Raw genomic sequence first — 21,821 nt, forward strand, 5'->3', positions numbered from 1 at the left:
CAAATCAAAATCATCTTCGATTTGATGATCACTTGATCCCTCATATTCCAAAGAAAAAGACAAGAAAAGAGATGTACAATGATTGATTATTTGTAGTAGGTTGTGAACATTCCCCACAAGATTTTGCTAAAAACTAAGTGTGTTAAAGTTTGTAGGGTTGGTCAAATCTTTTGTTGGGGTTAGGTTTGTCCATTCAAGAGCATAGAAAAGTAATAGACATATTTGCGATAGCAATCAAGTTCATATGTTAGATAGCATCATATTCTACATATTAAACAAAACCATAATAATAGCTAAAAATATTAAAATGCTATTGGTTTTTGTATATTTGTAATAGATCATGTATGTTTATTAATTTTAAATAGAAACATAACAATATCACAATGTTAGCATGCAAAAACCATCAAACTAACTATCCTCTTCTAACCTATAAAGCCAGCTGAGATTATTTGTAATCACCAAAGAAACATCTTAGATACATATTAGAATATTATTATATTACTTTAATGGTCATCTTTTTCTATATCATGTAAATTAAGTAGATATTGTAAATTCTTTATAATTATCTCTTCAATCATTTATTAATACAACAATCATTTTACAAATTACTTGTGTAATATTACAATCCCAAAGTCCGAGCATCCCTCTACATTAGCTCGAAAACTAGCCATCAACGGATATACATCCCATATATTGCAATCAAAATTTCTATGTAGTTTACAAAACTCCATGCCATGTGACAGCTAGTTCTCTATAGAAACAACATGAAAAGCTATCTTTCCCTTTGGCTTTCAAATAGTGATTGGAATCCATAATTGAGCAGCTATACCCAAAACTTATCATAGACCATTTTAACCAAAACAAAAGGACAGGGGAAGGTTTTTTTTTCTTAAAACAACAAAGGTCATTAGATTGCTTAAATTGAGTCATTTTTTCCTCCTTTGCTGGCTTGATAAGTCTATTGGTCCAGGAATCCTCTAGGTCAAATTTGGAGTTTTTGTGTCCTTCATGGCCGCATTTTGAAAAGCTCTCCTTGCCATATTCTGTTCTTCGAGAAATTCTTTTAACACCTCTCATCCCATTTGAGCTTGAGTTTTATGCTCCTCATTACTGAACACACTACAAATTTTGAACAAGTAGATTGACGACTCATGTTCACCCATTTGCAACAAGTCCTTATGCCACACTAGGAAGTTCTTTCTTGGCAAGACGATTGCCACGAGGCATCTTATTCTATTCAACCATTCTTTCCTTACACATTCATTGACAACCCATTTCACCTCCTTTTTATTGCCCAATTCTAGTCCCTAGACTAAAAACATGAATGTAATATCCATGCTGGTCTTGTACCCATACTCTGTTCTCATGAATTCCTCTCCCAATAGATTATCAACAATTTGCAGAAATATGGGCTTCTAAATCTTGAAAACACATCTCCAATGTTTCTCCTGCCTATATTCTTAACTCCTGTCACTGCACAATTCTTCTCCTTTCTGCTTTTCTCCTACCACCTTATAGCACTTCACATTTCCTCATAGTTTGGACGTATTTGTAGACTTTGGGATGATGATTTCCATCCGTTCCCATAAATTGCATTAAGACCGTGACTTGTTCTCTACATTCCTTGCTGCATCATAATTGCAGCTTGCCATCAACAACATATGGCGTATTAAGGCATTCAAGATTTAAATCTCAAAAGTCTTCCCAAATTTTATTCATTTGCATCTCATTTTATGCCACGGCCACATTTGAAAGCTTTTCTGCTAGCTTATTACCCACCTTAAAATGTGTGAAATTTTGAATTGTTTTTTAACAAATCAACTTGATATATATATTTAAATTCCATGCTAGAGCTTCACCTTTGATTATATCATTAATAACGATTAATGAATTGCCTTTGAAGTGCAATTTTGCAACAAACAATTTTTCGGTTGCATAGATGGCCGATAATGTTGCTTGTACCTGTATTTCATTATTTGTCTCTTCATGAAGCCTTTTGACACCCATTGCAACAATACTTGAACTATTGCTTGCCACACAATCAATGCTAAATGGGCCTAGAATGCCTTTTGAGGCCCCATCAAAATTCACTTTGATCCATCTCTCTTTTGGTATAACCTACTCAATAGAACTGTGATATAATGAAATAGGATTAGCCTAGTGAGGCCCATTAATATGCTGATATTTGATTAAGCCGAGAGGCTTTCTACAGTGGCAGCAATCTTCAATGTAAACATTTTCCATTTTGGAAAAAATTGACGTTCATTTACATGTCAGAAAAACAAAATAGAAATAGACTAAATATAATTATAATTAAAATCGTGAAAATTACATAGAGGAAATGGAAGTAAAAATGAGGCAGATCAAGAATCTCAAATCATTTCCTCACGCCTCTTAGACTCACATAAATATGCGATGATGAAAATTATGAGATTATGAAAATAAGTGCCTCGAGAAGGATATCTCTCGGCTTATTTTATATATATAAAAATATATATAAGCTAGTGTAGGACCAATTTGGTTAGATTGATCAGTCCAACTAACTTAAGGAACATTAGCAGGATTTACTTTTGCAGCTGCCATACTTACCAAGTTTGAGACGGTTGCCTCAATCCTTCCACATATGCGCTAAAATGCACTGCATGAAAATTTCAACAGTCTATTTCTTTCCAAATCTGCTAGTACAATAGAGGTGTGTACCTCCCAAATACTTGAGAAAGTAGATGCTGCATCTACTGTATACCATCCTTGAAATAAATCCTTCAAAGAGGAAGGGAATGGTGTATGCCATCACAATTTCTTTGTCACAAATGACCAACAACTGTTAGAGAATTCACAATGTAATGATAGATGATCCAATGTCTCTTCACTATTATTATATTAAACATGATTTGATCTCTCAAAATGAATCAGGAGACAACCATGGCAAACAATTTTTATCCCAACAAAGGAATTATGGCCAATCTACCATTGCATTTGCGGCTTCTCATATTTTATACCCTATCTATACCAAATGTTTTCCTTGAAGTGATCGACACTAATTATTTCACCTCAACCACCTAACAATAATTATTTCGTCTACATTGAGGACGAGATAACCGAAAGTCTATTCACTTGGTCTACACTAAGGACATAAACACAAGATGCATCTTCCACTTGGTCTACACCAAGGACGTGGATAACAAAAGCATCAACAAGAAAGGAAAGCAATAATTGGAGTCCAATTCGCTCCCAAACGCTCAAGGGAAGAAAATCGAGTAAACACAAAACTAAGCCAAATAACAAGTTGCTTGATTGGCCACTTTGCCAAGAGCACGAATTCGCGTAGGATTCATCAATCACCTTGTTAGAACACGAGGAAGGCTCATGCATAATCACCAAACTCTGCATTGCTGAAAACTGAAGAAGTTGTTAAACATCTTTGAAGCTCTCTATGTCAAATCACCAGGATATTTTCCAGATTGCATTTTTCAACAATGTGAAGAATATCGCTTGTAAGAGCTTTCATCCTCACAAACCAACAAGAAGCACAAACTTCCTCAAGAACAAAAGCATGAGTGAACACAAATTTCCAACCGCCGAAAATGAGAGTCTCAATCCTCCTTTTATAGCTTTTCAAAAAAGCACCCCGTTCCTTTTTTCTATTTATTTTGGTATGCTTTCCTCCTCTTTTGTAATCCTTTTGTGCTAATTTTTTTTCCAAATTGTTTTCCTCTATTTTCTATAAATGTTTTTTTGCTAGTTTTTAGTGAATGCTTTCATTTAATGCTCCCCCCTGCCACTTTTAAATAAAAAGACCACTTTGAAACTATACACTTTAAAATATTTGGCCTTTCCACAGTCCCCTATAAAATAAATAAAAATTGTTGGAATTTAGGAACCAAAGTATATAAATGCAATTCACAACAAAAATAACTAGAACACACAAAGAATATATCCTGGGAGAAATCCTCCTCATTGAGAGAAACAACCCAGCCCACCAAAAACAATCCTTAATTTAGTTTCTCAAAAAACATTACAAATTCACTTGCTTATGATTAAGTCTCAATCAATCAATAAGCATTTTTTATGAGTTTTCTTCAGGTTTCTCTTAGTCTCTTAAAATACTCAAAATCACAAAATACATCTCTGTAATACGAAAATGTATCTCTACTATACACAATGTTTCTTTTCAACATACAAAACAATATATGACAGTAATTGAAGCTGCTCACAGAAGGGAAATACCCAAATATCTCACACTACACAACTCTGTTTCGTTTTCTTTTGTAAAATAAAAAAAATAACGAATGGCAAATGATAGAATACCCAATAACATCGGTGCATGAAGATCAACCAATGCCCGATGGTTACAATTTTCATTGCCATACGAAGAATAGGAATTGATCGAAATAATAAACATAAATTCACCAACACTTATTTGAATCAGCAACAATAAAGAGTGTCGTTAACGACGAGGGGAAGGAGAACGCAGATACACACACACTGCCAAGTGTCCATGAAGCCACATGTACTGCCATATATATGCACAATGCCAAAAGTCCATGATACACAACAAAAATAAATGAAACTATACACAATTTTGAAATAATATGAATCTCTCCAAGACTGCAAAGACTATAGGAGAAGGAAGAGAAAACTTGAGCTCATAAAGGAACAAATACACACATGTTTTACAACTGAACGGTGCTTCAACACAGGTATGATGATTTGTCTTGCAACTATAACTTCAATACTGCCTCTTAGCAAGAGAGATCTTCAAAATGTCATCACCTGACAAGTGCATATAACTGCAACCAAAACAGATGTCAACAAAACTCTCATCATAGATTTTGTCAATAAGAATTGTTTTCTTAGCATAATAATATTCACCATAGCTACTCCTAGATTGTGTATGAGAAAACATAAAATAAGTCATTGAGTCACAGACATGACTTCCACCCATGGCTACTCCTGGAGGGTGGATCTACTGTAGCTACTCTCAAAAGGTGGAACAAAGGAATTTACCTCGAACTTCTTTTGTACAGAAAAACTCATTAACAAGGGATTGCACCTCAAACTTTTCTCACAAAGAAGAACTAAGGGATTGCACCTCAAACTTCTCTCACAGAAAAGAACTCATCAATTATATCCAAAGAATCACTGAAGTGGAGAGTCTCCTAGCAAGAACATCATCCTCTGCGATACCAGGCTTATCTCTGAATTAACAAAACTTCACCCTTAGGAGCGGCTTATTAATAATGTCTGTAGTTTGCTTCTCTGTAGAAATGTATTTGAGCTCAATTATCTCTTAAATAATGGCATTTAATTCCCACATGTTTAGTTCTGTCATGAAAAACTGGATCATCCAAAAAGCTTCTCACAACTTTGATTATTGCACATAATCATTGTAGGTTCCAAAGGTTACCCAAGCAAACCTACAAGCAATTTCAGAAGCCACATAGCTTCTCTACACAATCTTCAACATATTCTGCTTCAGTTGTGCACTCAACAACACAAGATTGTTTCCTGCTGGACTAGGTTATGATGGTTGAAACTAGGCTGAAATGGCATCCTGAAGTACTCTTTTTGTCAAGCACACACCCTGCCCAATATGAATCAGAGAACCTTTTCAAGTTCAACTCTATACATGAAGAATATTTCAAGCCATATCCCACTACCACTGACATATCTTAATATGTGTTTGGCCACCACAAGATGGATTTGCCTTGGTTCACACACGAACTGATTCAAGGTATTATCTGCATAACGTATGTCAGGCCTTGTGTTAACCAAATTTGAATATGAAGTAGCTGGTTCATCATGTAACTTTTTCAAATGTGCTTCTATAGGAGTCACCATGGATTTACACTCTGCCAAATCTCTTTAAAATATAAACTTCATATTTACTTTGACTCATAATAATTTAATTTGGTCTTTGCCATACCTCAAGCCCAAGGAAACATTGAACAAACTGGGATCTTTCATTTCGGATTCAGAAGCTAACTCCTTAAATTTGACAATGAGATTGTCATTTCCAGTGAGAAACAAATCATCAACATAAAACACAATAATCAACACTTTAACATCATTTACCTTGAAGTATAAATTTGGATCAGCATTATTCCTTTGAAAGCCCAAACTTTGAAGATAGTGATCAATTCTCTCATACCAAGCACATGGAGCTAGCTTAAGGCCATACAATGCCTTTTTCAGATCGCCTGTATACTTCCTCTAATATGGCCCCATTTAAGAAGGCTGTTATCAAATCTATTTTATGAAGTTTAACCCTTCATTGCTGCAATAGCTATGATGGTTCTGATGGAAGTGCAATGAGATACTGGTGCAAAAGTTTCTTCCAAGTCTATACCTTCTTTTTGTGAAAATCCTCTATTTACAAATTTGGCTTTATGTTTTTCTATGCTACTATCAATTGTATGTTTAAGTTTAAACAATCATTCAGAGGAAACATCTGATTTACCTTTGGGCCTTGGAACAATGTCTTGTACTTCATTTTTGATGATGGATTGATAGTCCTCCACTGTGTCATCCTTCCACACTTGCTGATTTGAAGCATCGTGAACACTGGAGGGCTTAGATGCTATAATGTGACCCATCAAAGCTACATAACCAGCAAACTTATGAGGCCTTTTAGTCTCTTTGAAAGTATCATGATTCTTATTGGCTGAAGTATTATTGGGACCTGCTGAAGTATCTATAGAATCAATTGGATTAACTTGATCAACAAGATCTTCTAAATCTGTATTCTCCCTTTGAATCTTTGAAGATGGACCTGGATCAGCCATATCTATATCTTGAGGACGCTCAAAATATTCCCTATCAAATTCCATGTTAGACTCTTTGGATTTCTTGCAAGCTTCTTCACCAAAATAAACATCCCTACTGATTTCAATTGTCTTTTCACTTGGAATGTAGATTCTGCATGCTTTTGAAGAATCACTATAACCAACAAAGATGCCTCTCTTTTTTGATTGTTCCAACTTTGATCTTTTCTCTTTTGCAATATGAATATAAACCAAGCATCCAAACAGTCTAAAATAACTAATATCTGGTTTGATACCAGAAAAAGCTTCTTTTGGTCATGTTATCTAGAATTTGATGAAGACTACGTTTTTGAATGTGAACTGCTGTCTTGCAAGCCTCAACCCATAGGAATGTTTGAAGACTTCGATCATGAATCATAGCCTTAGCTACTTCAACAATTGCTCTGTTCTATCTTTTAGCTACACCATTTTGTTGAGGATTATAAGGGATACAAACTCCCTCTTAATCCCAGATTCAACACAAAAATTATGAAAGATGCCAGAAACATATTCTCCTCCATTATCAGACCTTAGAATCTTAATTTTCTTGTTAGATAAATTTTCAATAAAGTACTTTAAATTCTTTAGAGCGAGATAATATTAGATCAAATTTGTTATACTTAAGAGGGGAGAGAACTCTGGGTCAGCATATTGATAGACTTTCTGAGGTGATTGGTAATGTTGAAGAGGTTAAGAATCTTATGAAATGTGTTCCACCCCTGGAAGCCAAGAGTAAAGCTTTGGATCACCTGATTAAAAATTTCCAGAAAAGGTTGGATGGTATGGATAACAGAGTGATCAATATGGAGAAGACGGTTAAGAAACTTGTTGACCAGAATTGTTTTATATTGAAGATTGTGGCGGACAACATTAATGCTCTGATGAACAAATTTTAATAGGGGAAAGGTCAAGGCTCCAAGGACATGAAAGATGACCACAGACCCAACAAGCGTACCAGGGCCAACTCAAAAAAGATTGAGTTTGTGGAAGTCAAAGAAATTGAAGATCTGAAGGCCATTGTGGATAATATGAATATCCTTGCATACCAGGCAGTTGATTTGTTGAAGACCCTGTTCCTGTCTTTGCGTTGTCTTTTCTTGTTGGCTGTTTTAAGGCTTGTTGCCTTAGATAGTTCTGTTCTTAGTTGCTGATGCACAGTTCTTTTGAGCTTCTCTGCTGTTGTTGTTATGTTCCTATGTAAAAAGCTTCGGGTCCTTTAAAACCTGTTTTTATTTAATCAAAACTCAACATTTAGGAGAAAAATCATCTATAAAGGTAACATAATACTAAAAATCACTAAGAGAAGCAATTGACATAGGACCACATAAATTAGAATGAATTAACTCTAGGATTTCTTTTGTTCTACTTTCAATTAGGAGAAAAATCATCTATAAAGGTAACATAATACTAAAAATCACTAAGAGAAGCAACTGACATAGGACTACATAAATTAGAATGAATTAACTCTAGGATTTCTTTTGTTCTACTTTCATTTAGGAGAAAAATCATCTATAAAGGCAACATAATACTAAAAATCACTCAGAGAAGCAATTGACATAGGACCACATAAATTAGAATGAATTAACTCTAGGATTTCTTTTGTTCTACTTTCAGGACTATGAAACATGCTCTTAATGTTCTTACCTAGAGCACATCCCTTACAAACTCCCTCATGGTTTTGGTTCAGCTTTGGAAGACCAACTACAACCTTCTATATAGAGGATACAGTTTTGAAATTTAGATTCCAAATCTTTTGTGCCAAAGCTTACTTGAACTTGAAGAATCATTTGTCAATTCTTGAATAGAATGGGCTAAGGGCTTGTAAAGAATGGCACGACGAACTCTAATCTTATGAGCTGATTGAATTTGGAGTTTTTCTCCCATGCAAGAATTTTTCCATCAGCAAAGGCAACATGATAACCTTTTTCATCTAATGCTGATATAGAAATCAGATTCCTTTTGATGCCAGGAACAAAGAGAAGATCACTCAAGTGAAGAGGGATTCCAGAATCCAATTGGAAAGAAGTAGAACCACCGCCCTTCACATAATAACTTGCATCATCTGTAATACTGACTTGAAGATGAGAATCTGTTTCTCTCAAATTAAAGAGAGGCTCTTGGTAACTATTAATATGATGAGATGCTCCACTATCAATCAATCATGTATCATTGTTCGAAGGAACATTTTTAGAGAGTGCATAAATAAGAATCCTTAAAAGTTTTCACTTGACCCTCTTTGAGCATGTGCAACAATTGCTCGAGGCTTTGGTCTTGAGGTGCAATCTCTGGCAAAGTGACCAAATTTGTCACATCCGAAGCACTAGATCTTAGAAAAATCCTTCTTTTTCTTGGAATCATGGGCTGACTCAAAATTCTGCTCTCGAATACTTTTGAATTAGCTTTTTTTCTTTTTCCTTTTGAACTGTGGGTTGCAAGTACTTGATCATCTTTATGATGATTTTTATGACCATTTCCTCTAGCTTCAAAATTGCATTCTTCTTGAATGCAATCACAATCAGCTCTCAGTCTATCAAATTTCAGTACATCATCTCTCCCACTGACACCTTGGATAAATGATTCTCAAGAATGAGAAAGTCCATTCATAGCAAGCACGACCAAATCTTTATCTGCAAATGATTCTCCAATTGCACTAAGCTGATTGTTTAATTCAGTAATCTTCATAAAGTAGGAAACTACTGATTCCCTCTAGCCATTTCAACATGCAGAAGTTGACGTCTCAGGGCTAGAGCATTGCTGGTGTTATTGAATTCATACGGATCCTTGAAAGATTGAAACATCTCTCTTGCTGAACTCAACTTTGAAATAATGGGAACCAGATGATCCTCAACTGAATCAATCAGAATTTTCCTAGCTATGATCTTGTTCTTTTCCATTGAAATTTCTCAGCATCTTTAGAAGGTTCATCTGGATCAGAATTCACATATTCAAGAAGGTCGTTCTCTTTAAGTGCAATCAGGATTCTAAACTTCCATGAAGAGAAGTTTGAAGAACCATCTAATCTATCTTCAACTTTCAACCATTCAGCATGTTGATAGCTGCTAACAACCAACTGAAAGTAGAGCAAATAGAAAGACAGTGTAACAAAACTTCTGGTTCTGGATTGTTTTCATAGACCAACTCTGATACCATGCTGGAATTTAGGAATCAGAAGTATATATATATATGTAATTCAAAACAGAAATGACCAGAACACACAAAGAATATATCCTGGGAAAAACCTTCCTCACCGAGGGGAACAACCCAGCCCACCAACCTGAAAACAACATCAGAACATTACTTGCTTATGGTTGAATAAATTCTCAGTCAATCAATAAGCATGCTATATGAGTTTTTTATCAAGATCCTCCCAGTCTCTTAAAATACTCAAAATTGCAAAATATGTCTTTATGAAACAAAAATGTATCTCTGCAACACACCAAACAGTATATGACAATAACTGAAGCTGATCACAGCAGATAAATACCTAGATAGTTCACCATACACACAAACACACAGCTCTCTTTTGTTTTCTTTCATAACACAAAAACAAAGAGTGGCACATGATACAATACACAATACCATAGATGCATGAAGGTTAACCAACACCTGACAGTTTTAATATTCATTGCCATATGAAGAATATGAATCAGCAACAATAAAGAGTGCCGTTAATAATGAGGGGAAGGAGAGTGCAGATACACATGCACACTGCCAAGTGTCCATGAAGGCTCGTGTACTGCCACATATACACATGATGCGAAGAGTCCTTGATACATGACAGGAATAAATTAAACCATACATGATTCTGAAATAATATGAAGCTTTCCAAAACTGCGAACACAATAGAATAAGAAGGAAGAGAAAACTCGAGCTCATAAAGGAATTAATACACATGTTTCCCAGCTGAGTTGGGCCTTAACACAGGTATGAAGATTTGTCTCGCAGCTATAACTTCAACAAAACTAATGATAGAGTTAAATATTTAACATTTAATTTAACTTTATAAATCAATAACTTTATAAAGTGTCCAATGAGGGGAAGGAGAGCTCAGATACACATGCACACTGCCAAGTGTCCACGAAGCCACATGTACTGCCACATGTACGCACGATGTGAAGAGATCTTGATACACAACAGGAATAAATGAAACCATACATGATTCTGAAACAGTATGAAGCTGTCCAAAACTGCGAACACAATAGAATAAGAAGGAAGAGAAAACTCGATCTCATAAAGGAATGAATACGCATATGTTTCCCAGCTGAGTGGTGCCTCAACACAGGTATGAAGATTTGTCTCGCAGCTACAACTTCAACAAAAATAATGATAAAGCTAAATATTTAACATTTAATTTAACTTTATGTTGATAGCTGCAAAGAACCAACTGAAAATAGAGCAAATAGAAAGGCAGTATAACAATACTTCTGGTTATGGATTGTTTTCTTAGATCCGCTCTGATACGATGCTGGAATTTAGGAACCAGAAGTATATATATGCAACTCAAAACAGAAATGACCAGAACACACAAAGAATATATCTTCGGAAGAACCTTCCTCACTGAGGGAAACAACCCAGCCCACCAAACTCAAAACAACATTAGAACATCACTTGCTTATGATTGAATAAAGTCTCTGTCAATCAATAAGCATGTTTTACGAGTTTTCTTCAAGATACTCCCAGTCTCGTAAAATACTCAAAATATATCTCTATATTACAAAAATGTATATGTGCAACACACCACACAGCACACCACACAGAATATGACAATAACTGAAGCTAATCACAGCAGACAAATACCCAGATATCTCATCATACACACAAGCACACAGCACTCTTTCTTTTTCTTTTGTAACACAAAAAACAAAGAATGACACATGATACAATACCCAATACCATAGACACATGGAGATTAACCAACACCTGACATTTTCAATATTCATTGCCATACAAAGATTATAAATTGGCAATAATAAAGAGTGTTGTTAACAACGGGGGGAAAGAGAGCGCAGATACGCACACTGCCAAGTGTGCATGACACCACATGTACCGCCACTTATACACATGATGCGAAGATTTCTTGATACACAACAGGAATAAATGAAACCATACACGATTCTGAAATAGTATGAATCTCTCCAAAACTGCAAACACAACAGAATAAGAAGGAAGAGAAAACTTGAGCTCATAAAGGAATGAATATTCATATGTTTCCCAGCTGAGTGGTGCCTCAACACAGGTATGAAGATTTGTCTCACAGCTATAGCCTCAACAAAAATAATGATAAAGTTAAATATTTAACATTTAATTTAACTTTATAAATCAATAACTTATTGTTATTTAATTAAAGAACTCCAGACTATATAAAATCTCAGGATAAACATCAAATCCAACTCCATCAATTTTACTAAAATAGTAACTGATTCTACCATTGCTCATCACTGACTTGCTAAGAATAGCTTAGTATAGGAGAAAGTGTCTGAACAAATTGGTAACATCAAAATACCTCTTTGATCCTACTGACACTAGCCTGGAAAACCCAAAAAGCTGCACTACAACAGAACCAGAGTTTTTTTTCCACAATCTTAGCTGAGTGCAGGCCTTCTATTTTGCATGGAAACACTTTTCTTGTATTTCTTTTATTTTAAGTGATTCTAAAGATTTTTTTTGCTGTTGTTTCCAGAACAAGGCAATTTTTTTCATATTCTACCTTTTATTTTAAAATTTTTTTCAGGGAAATCTTCCTATCCTGAACTTGATGCTTTATTGAGATAGGTGTTTGTGAAGTCTAGAAGCTTCTTTTTTTAGATAATTCAGCGCTGAGTAGAAAAGATACATATATTGAGAGTAGTTCTGAGTGCAGTGTAATTTGTTTCATTTTAACAGAAGAAGGATTTACAAGTCTTGTTTGTATTTTCATTGTTTATATTTTCATCAATTTGTGTTTTCAGGTTATCTTACTTAACTCTGCTGGTTTTTTTGAAAATTCAAATATTACTTTATAGCTAGAGATGATATCTTGAGGATAGAATTTGCTTTAATTGCGTGTTTAGGCGCTTCAATTTAATGTTGATTACTTTTTGAACAGGGAGAAATTTATTGTTATTTATAATACGAGACAAGGATGAAACACATCTGGTTGTAACATATTAATTGTTGAATATTATGTGCCTAGGCATATGATGCTAAATGGTGGTACTGTGATGGAGATGCTGATGTGGCATATATTGTCTTAGTTATATCAGGTCATATGTACGACTTTTGTAGTAAATTGTCTTTGTTAATGAATATAATTGTAATGGGATGTGAAGACTCTGTGCTTGGGATGTCATATTGAAGATGGAGTATGGAGTGGCTTCTGCCAAAAGGAATATTCTATTGCTCTGCCCTGCTTAAAAGGTTTTATTTTATTTTTGAGTCATTGGGTTTTAGGGCATCTTGGCCGTCAGACATTTCATTTTATGTTTTATCTTTATCTCATTCTCATAATGTTAGTCTCCTGTAGATTTTGTTGTTATTATATGTGAATCTTGGCATTGTACGTTGTGATGTTGTGTCAAATTACTTGAAGTGACATTGGGTGATAGTCTTATCAAACTAAATATAAACTGTAACAATTTAATTGAATAATTATTTTACATAACGCCTTTATATGATTCTTGCTGTTTTTGTTAGTGAATTTTTATGTACTTCAAAAAGTCAATGCGTACTTAAATTTTTGCATCTTATTTTTATGAAGGCTGGCATAAAACGTATTTGATCTTTGTTTCCTTGTTTTAAATATGCTATGCTAAAACTTGAACATGCACTGAAAGTTTGCACACCCAAAGAATCTATATATACTGTAACAGCTTTATTGGATAATGTATTTTAAATAATTCTTGTATATGCATCTTTCAGTGTGTGTTAGTTTGATTTTTATCTATTTCAAAGGGTCAATTTGTAGTAATTTATGTTTCTCATCTTTTTATAAGGCTGGTGCATAACTTATCTAATCTTTAATTCATTGTTTCATAGATGCGGTGTCAAAACTTGAAGAGGCACTCAAAGTTAATCCAAAGAAACATGATACACTCTGGTGCCTAGGAAATGCCCATACTTCACATGCATTTCTCACTCCAGAACATGAGGTTGCAAAGATTTATTTCAAGAAGGCATCTGATTATTTTCAGCAGGCAGTTGATGAGGTGTGTTTGTACTATGGCCCATTTCTTTGCTTGCCTTTTTGCATATGCACATTTTATTCTTCACAGTTTAATTTATTAAACCAAGACCTATGCCAGATTCTCTTGCTTTTGAGGACTGCTACCGGTATAGGTTACATGAGGTCAAACAAGAAATGAATTTATGTAACTAAATCTTCATCATCTTTTAAACCTTTCCAAGGAAAGGTGATGGCTACTGACTGGATTTGTGTTAGTAATGGAATGGTCATGTAACAGTTATTGATACAGATTTGTAGAATAAAAGTACTTTGAGGTTGGAATAGATTACACATTCAATTAATTTGTAATCAATGTTTAGTTACCAATTGGCTGGCCATCTTTCTCATTTAATGTATTCATCCTTTTAATATGAATTTCAAATGTTAATTTTAAAAGTTTTTTAAGCATTTAGTTTTTTACATTCTTTAAAGTTGCATACCCACTATATGATCAATGTATATATTTTTGCTTTCTCCAAGTACTTTTCCCTAACGTGTTTGAAATTTGCATGCCGGCTCCATTCCTCTCCAATGCCTATAGAGAAAAGGAGGAAGGTCATTTTGTCATACAACAAGGAGTTTTGTGAGATTACACGTGTGACAAGAAGTCTGTATCCCATATTGATATGTATTAATTATAAACATATTTGAATATCTATAACATATATTTTGAATTATTTTCCCCCAAGTTTCCGGTACGGGGACAGCGGGACGGGTTTCCGGGACGACAAATTTGTTTGGCAATTTTGGGGAGAGGCGGGGTGGGGGACGACAAACGGGGACGGCTATATATATAGGGAAATTTTAAAATATACATTGAAATTTGCAAATATACATGTCATTCATATGAAGCAAAGCAAAAGCATGTCATTTAAACTCTATAGAACCATAACATTCAACATTTGAATGCCATCTAGGAAATAATATCCAATTTCAGTACTCAATTGTCAAAATGCATATCAATATTAGTGAACAATATCATAATGATAAACATGATAAATCTGAAAATTTAAATCTAAATATGCTTAAAGCTATACGCCCAAAGGCTAGAGGGCTGCCATAAAGTAATAAGTATTAATGTATCATAATCATGTTCACGTTCAACATAGAAAACATAACATAGAAAAATGAAGCAGACTGCTGCTCCTATTCTGCCTCTACCAAATATGGAGGGGTGGAGTCCACCTCGGTGACCTAGGAAGGAGCCTTAAAATTATTTTTTAATATTCTCTTTTTAATTGTTTGCATTTAAAAAAAAAAAAAAAAATTTAAAAACTAATTTAAAAAAAAAAAAAATGGGGGACAGCTGGCCGTACCCGATACAATTGGGGGACGTCTAGGTGTCCCCTTTCCGTACCCTTTTCCCAACCATCCCCAAGTTTTGGGGATGTCCCTTGCAATTTTTCCTCCCCAACTGTCCTTGGTACAGTTGGGGGACGTCTAGGCGTCCCCTTTCCGTGTGGGGGATGGCCAGTTGTCCCCCTTTTTTCCCCAGCCGTCCCCAAGTTTCGGGGACATCCCCTACAATTTTTCACTTTTTGAGGATGGTTGGGGGATGTCCCATACCCCTCCCCCCGTCCTCGGGACGTTCCCATTTTTGAAATGCCTGGTTTTAGGCCGGGTACGCATCCTCAGGAACATAGATTTTGAATCATTATCTTATTGTCAATATTTTCATTACACATAATGATTAATAAATTAGACACCTTCATATTATCCAAGTGATGATAATTAACAAAAATATATTAACGGAACGTAATAGTTAATATGCAGATAAACCCATTTATTAATACATAAACCTTTAACAAAGATTGATACTAAAAACATGGTCCAAAATAAATAAAATATAATAGCGACCCTTAGAAGTGTCGCAGGGTGGTAGGCCCACTACATATTTAAGAACCGCACCTACAAGGAAAGATAATGGCACATGTGCACAACAAATCACTGCAAATCACTGCAGACACATCCTACATGTAGACAAGGGCAGGTACAATTTCCAGGCGACACGTGAGACAAGTCCCATTCGTTCTATACGATATTGGGAGGAATGTGAGGTCGAGCGTTAGAGAACAACTCCGTTGACTAGACCGCTAACGTTGCCAAGGGTGGCCCATACTAATAAAAGATTATAGGACTCATGTAAGTTAATAATGTGTTGTAGCCAAGTTTTAGTCCTACCCTTGAAAAGCTTAAAAGTCATTGGTATTTAAGTGAGTTTGTGTTCAAGTGTGATGTCTAAGTATCCTCTAGGTTACTTACTTCTCATATTTCCTGAGTACCTCACTTTCTTTATTTCCGGGTATCCTTGCATTACTTTTACCCATCATTCTATGCGGGTTTTCTATTTTTTCTGTCCATGAGGGGTCTAGGTGATCTAGGTATGGTTGGGATAGGTTTGGGCATCTTCCCGATGAGAAGTAGGTTGTCCGTAGTTAACTATTTGCTATCTTGCCTCATCGTCCTTTTTCCTATGAGTTTTGACTCTTGAGCCATCGATCATCGAATTAAATGCAAATCCTATCGTTATAATTGTTGGCCGAACTTAATTTCGTTCGTGTGGCGCAACATTCTAATTCCTATACCTATTTCATCGGAATTGCTTGCAATTGATTTCTTCAAGTGTATTAACATGACTATTTGTCAAGAACTGTATCTTGTGCAATCATAACGAATGGCAATTAGAGTTGTTGGTTATGATAAATTAATAGGCCTAGAAGGTGAATTGAAAGAGCTAACAGATACATCATTTAAATTCTACGATCTGGGTGATCTCCATAGGAGACTCAATTCTTAGCCAATTCACCTGATCACTCAAAAACTTAAAGAAAGCAGATTGGTTGAGGCAGCTGGTTTACCATGGGCAGTACATGCTCTAGAGCTTGTGAGGGAATGTATCTAGAAATACGACCCAGAAACAAAGCAGATTTTGTTCCCTGACCAATCCATCCTCATCTCAATCAACAAGGCACTGATGCAGTTCGCGTTCGGCATCCTTGTGAAAGAGGAGTATTGTGATGTTGATTTTGGCTCTTTCGTGTCTTTGTTCAATGAGAAGAAGATCCTTGGACGAAAAGACATGGTTCCAGACTGCTTGCTCGAAGAAGAGCAAAATGCCCAAGACCCTGTTTGACACAAATTTGAAAAGAGAGATAGTAGGTATTCTTGCTCTACGTCTTAGACTAAAAGGAAAAGAGGAGATCTTGGAGTTCATCGAGCACCATTTCTTCCTAGTGCAAGCTATATGTGCTTAGGATATATAGATTGACTGGGTGTAGATTATCTGCAATGAGCTCGCCTCGTGGTTGAATTTGGCCACATGGTTTGAGCAATCTTACATGTCATATCTAATTTATGCCTTGGCTACTCACCACTTGTGGCCTGACCTCCCTAGCATCCAAAACTATGATGAGCACACTAAAGTATATGAATTCTATCCACATTTGCAGCTGCAAGGAAGTTTCTTGGAGTATATGGCTGTAAACGATGCCTTCATAATGAGGCTATGCCGGGAATTGCAAGGATGCTCTGAAAGGAGATTCTCACCAAAAGCCATCTTGGCTATTAGCCAATTCAAAGGCTCATTCATCCAATTTTCAAGTTTTTCTTACTTGTGGATAGGTGCTTATGATGGTTTTCCGAGAGACTTCCAAGGTATCCACAAGACAAGGTGGTTCTAATCGAATTATGTCGATAGATTCTTGAAGTGAACACCTTGTGTTCTAATGTAAAGAAAATAGCCACGATTCCCTTCCCCATTGTGGTTGGACCCTATTCTTGTGCTTCCAAATCCGATGCTCGGAATCTAGTGAAGAGCTTCGAGAACAAGATCAAATTGGTAGACTATGAGGTACTCAAGCCTTAATATGATCCAGTTAACTTTGTAAGGGATTACTTGAAGTTGGGATATGCCTATAGGCATGTTCCAGATATTGAAAACTTTTGGTCTGGGTGTCTCAACGAATACCAGACCCTAGAGAAATTTTGGTCACGACTAATAATTAATGAGATTAAGTTATATAATGACTCTGTTGATGTTTTTGACCTTGCAGATGATGGAGCCTACATGCATCCCACATCCTACGAGAAGATCAAAGGCACCCCAATTTTGTCTACCCCACCTGCAGGTCTTGTCATAGACATTGTGGAGGTTCTTATGCATGGAATAATCAAAAGAACAGATAAGTGGGTGGAGTGGACCCGAGCGAGGAAGGAGAGGACTGGGAGCACTGGTTCTATGGGTGGAGTATCTTCTGGAGCAACTTAGTCAACTGCAGCAACGACCACTACAACTACTACTTCAACCTCTGCAGGCCCATAACAGTCCATTGGTCAAGGTGGAACCTCTAGAGAAGAATGTGCCAATCACTCCTACTTGTGGAGGTGGCTCTCTTTTGAACACCGGGAAAGTTGGAGAGGAGGGAGACAAGGACAAGGGGAAGGAACAAGAGAAGTCAATGGCCAAGCGTACTTCCCTTGTCCAAATCATCAATTTGGATGGTGACACCAACCTTATGGATGGCCAAGAGCAAGACACATCTCAACAAGGGATACTTTGGCCCTCTCAGTGACTAAGGTCGCTGTCTTCCTTGTTGCTTCCTAGAGCAAGCAAACTCCCTTGATATCGAGGAAGCTATTTGATCCTACTGCACTGCAGTTGGCTATCAATGTGCTCTCTATAGAATCATGGCTCGAAGAGACCATTGATAGGAAGAAGAGGAGATATGAAGATGCAGCTCCATCAAAGGACTTGATCATGCAAGCCACCTCTTCTCAACCATCCAAGAAAACTAAGAAGTAGAAGACAATTACTGCATTGGCTACTGATTCGACAACTGGCCATATGCTAGTAGAGATTGTTGAGCCACAAATGGAAGGCAAATTCCATGAGCTTTCCAAAGATGACTTCTAGATTAGAATGCTAGATCTTGGCATCCCAGTTTATGACTTCGTGGTGAACATGTGGAAGTCCACCAATGAGAAGATTGAAGATAAGGTGGAAGAGCTTAGAGCAGAAAAGGAGGTCCTGAAGGCCTCGAACAAAGAATTGATGGAGTACATTAGGTTTGCACTCGGGACCACTTCATCAAGCCAATTTGACCCAAATGCAGAGGGGAACAAAAATCTACTCCTAAAGCCGCAACAAGAGAGGCAATTCAAGCAGGTTGGCTGAGTATGGGTAGACCAGATGAGGGCTCAAGGTCCCCCATTAATTGAAAATCTGGAAAGTCTAGTGTTAAATGCTCACAAGCTAAGGGAGGCAACTTCCAATCATCAGACCGCCATACAAAAAGCAATAGACAAACTGATAGAGCAGTTGGCCCTACTGCAAGTAGTTATTGACATGAAGACCAATGTTGCTATTAGCCATGGGATCCTCAAGAAGGGCAGGGAGTCATTGTTTCATTGGAAGCAATCCTTGGAGTTTGTATTAGAGAGTTCTATGACATTTGCAAACGAGCTCAAGGATGTACATGACTTGGTGTAGAAGGTCATTGAGAAATTATTTCAATATTTGAAGACATTGCATATCAATATTTGAAGACATTGCATACATAGTCCTTTGTGTCTACTAATGGTAAGCTTGTGGATATTGAGAGGATGAAGTCAAAGTTCTTGGTGTTTTGTTGATGAAGCTATTGATCCACTCAGCTTCCAAATGTCAAAGATTCAGGAACTCTCAGCAATAGACTCAATCATAAGGAGAGAATCGAAGAAGTTTCAGTCAAGGGTAGCCAGAATAGATGAATTGATTGAGACGCATGACTGCTGGATAGTTCGAGCTGACAACACCATCATTCTAGATGTTGAGGAACTAGACAAAGTAACTGACGCCATGAAAGCTTATAGAGCCAAAGCAGTTACTACTAAGAAGACACGATGCGTTGATGCTTTTCTAGACATCTGTCATTCTCCCTCCTCTTTTTCCTTTTGTAGCTATTCATTGCATTTTGTCAGTCTCTGTAATGGACAATGATTCAAGCTTGTCCTATTTTTAGTTATTTTGTTCAAAGATGCTTTGCAAAGCAATCATCTAGTGGAACCGACCATTTTGAGGTCTATATATGTACCTTTTTGGGAAGTTAATAAGATCGACAAAATTACTTTTGGGCGAACCCCTGTAGCTGGGACTATTGTGTGCGACTCTGATTCCAAATTTAATTTTGTTGTTCATTTATTTTCAGTATAGTATGTGGAATGTAAGCGCTATTGTTGAAAATTGAATGAATGCGAATGAACTTAGTTTTATTTTCTCCATTCAAAAGATTGCATGCCTTACTTTCTTTAGCATAAGCATTTGTTTGTTCTTTCTGCTATACGCTGTATTTTATGTATGCAGTATAGTTCGTTGCATTAGGAGGCCAAAAATTGGTCGATGGAGTCGCTGAGATATAGACAATCCGGGTATTGTCAAAACATCAGTTAACTTTGTAATCCGGGAATTACATATTTTGCCATCTTTTCTTTTTCTCTTCTTGTTGTAGTTGGTTATGCATGTTTCCATTTCTTGCATTTGGTCAGAATAGATTGCATGTTGTGAGTTAGTCCCCTCTTCTCCCGTCTAGGTTGTTTAAAGTATTGAGAAATCTGGTATTTGCCTCTTCTGCTCTCTGGTTAAGAGCATACCCCCAAAACTCGAAAAACATAATTCATTGCAAATTTTGCATGTAAAAAGGGAGCTGTACCTTTCAATTTAGGGGTCTTTGATAGATTACTACACTAACCCATTCTATTGTTAATTTCTCTGTCTTCCATAAGCCATTGGGCAAGTTAAGAGTCAAGATATAAACCAAAAAGATAAGGAAGACAAACTGTTAACCAACAGGTGTAAACCACTAGAGTTGGAAGATCATTGGGCCCCATAATAACCATTAAGGTGTTATCATTAATATAAGGAATTTTCCTTTATATGATAAGTGTATTATGATTATACTAACATTACTTTTAGTTTATATATATAAGATCAGTGATTAATTCAATAAATAATTATTTTCCTTATAAACTATATAATGAAATAAAGGCATAATGATCCAAGCATACCTTGGTGGAGGACATTCATCATGAATGTTAGGAAATGATCCAAGCATAGCTTGGTGGAGGACGTTCATTATGAATGTCATGGTATGATCAAAGTGCACTTGGTGGAGAATGATCCAAGTATTACTTGGTGGAGGAGGGCATTCATTACGAATGTCATAGTGCGATCCAATAACTTGGTGGAGAACATTCATTACGATTGTTAATCATTTCAAATTAGACAACTTATTAAAGATATGAAATATTCAATTAGATTTATTACAAACCTACTGATTTCTTTGTAGTTATTGGTCCCAAACTAACCCTAATAGTGGGGACATTACAAAGTCTAAATGGTGCAATAAAAGTTCCAAATGCATAACTGCAAGGCTCAGCCATTTTCTTGGTAAGGGTCAACGGATTTGTTTGCAGTGCACCTTTTATGTAAATCTACTAAGCTCCACATCTGCAGATATTTGGCCATATTTTATACATATTTTTTGTTGTAAAATTTTAATATTCATGGATGTTGTGTCTAAATTTATTAGAGTTGATTTTCCAGTTCTGTTTTTAAAGCCTATGGCACAGGCGTTGCAAATTTTAATCCATAAGTTTTTAATTTGGCGTGTGTGAACACAAACAAAAAAACTGTTTATTCACCTCCAAATTTGTTCATGTGAATGCATACAACTATTTCTTATTTTTAAGGATTGTTTTCCTTTCATGCGTGTTTCATCTGCCCCTGATTTGTTCTGTCATGTGGCTGATTGTATGCATAGGATGGTGGGTGAATGTTATAA

At 36.1% G+C, this 21,821-nt stretch overlaps 1 protein-coding gene across 1 annotated transcript in view; it reads left to right on the forward strand.

The window, feature by feature from the left end:
- LOC149552389 (mitochondrial import receptor subunit TOM20-like) overlaps nt 1–21,821 on the forward strand; it is a 76,751-nt gene that overhangs the window by 4,306 nt on the left and 50,624 nt on the right. Inside the window, exon 3 of the mRNA XM_089787932.1 lies at nt 13,818–13,987. Coding sequence (XP_089644058.1) covers nt 13,818–13,987 — 170 coding nt within the window. The remainder of the gene's footprint in view (nt 1–13,817; nt 13,988–21,821) is intronic.

The sequence above is a fragment of the Cupressus sempervirens genome, chromosome 6 (genome assembly GCF_028749045.1).
Source record: "Cupressus sempervirens isolate cs-2001-9-10 chromosome 6, ASM2874904v1, whole genome shotgun sequence".
In the NCBI taxonomy this organism is placed as follows: Eukaryota; Viridiplantae; Streptophyta; class Pinopsida; order Cupressales; family Cupressaceae; genus Cupressus; species Cupressus sempervirens.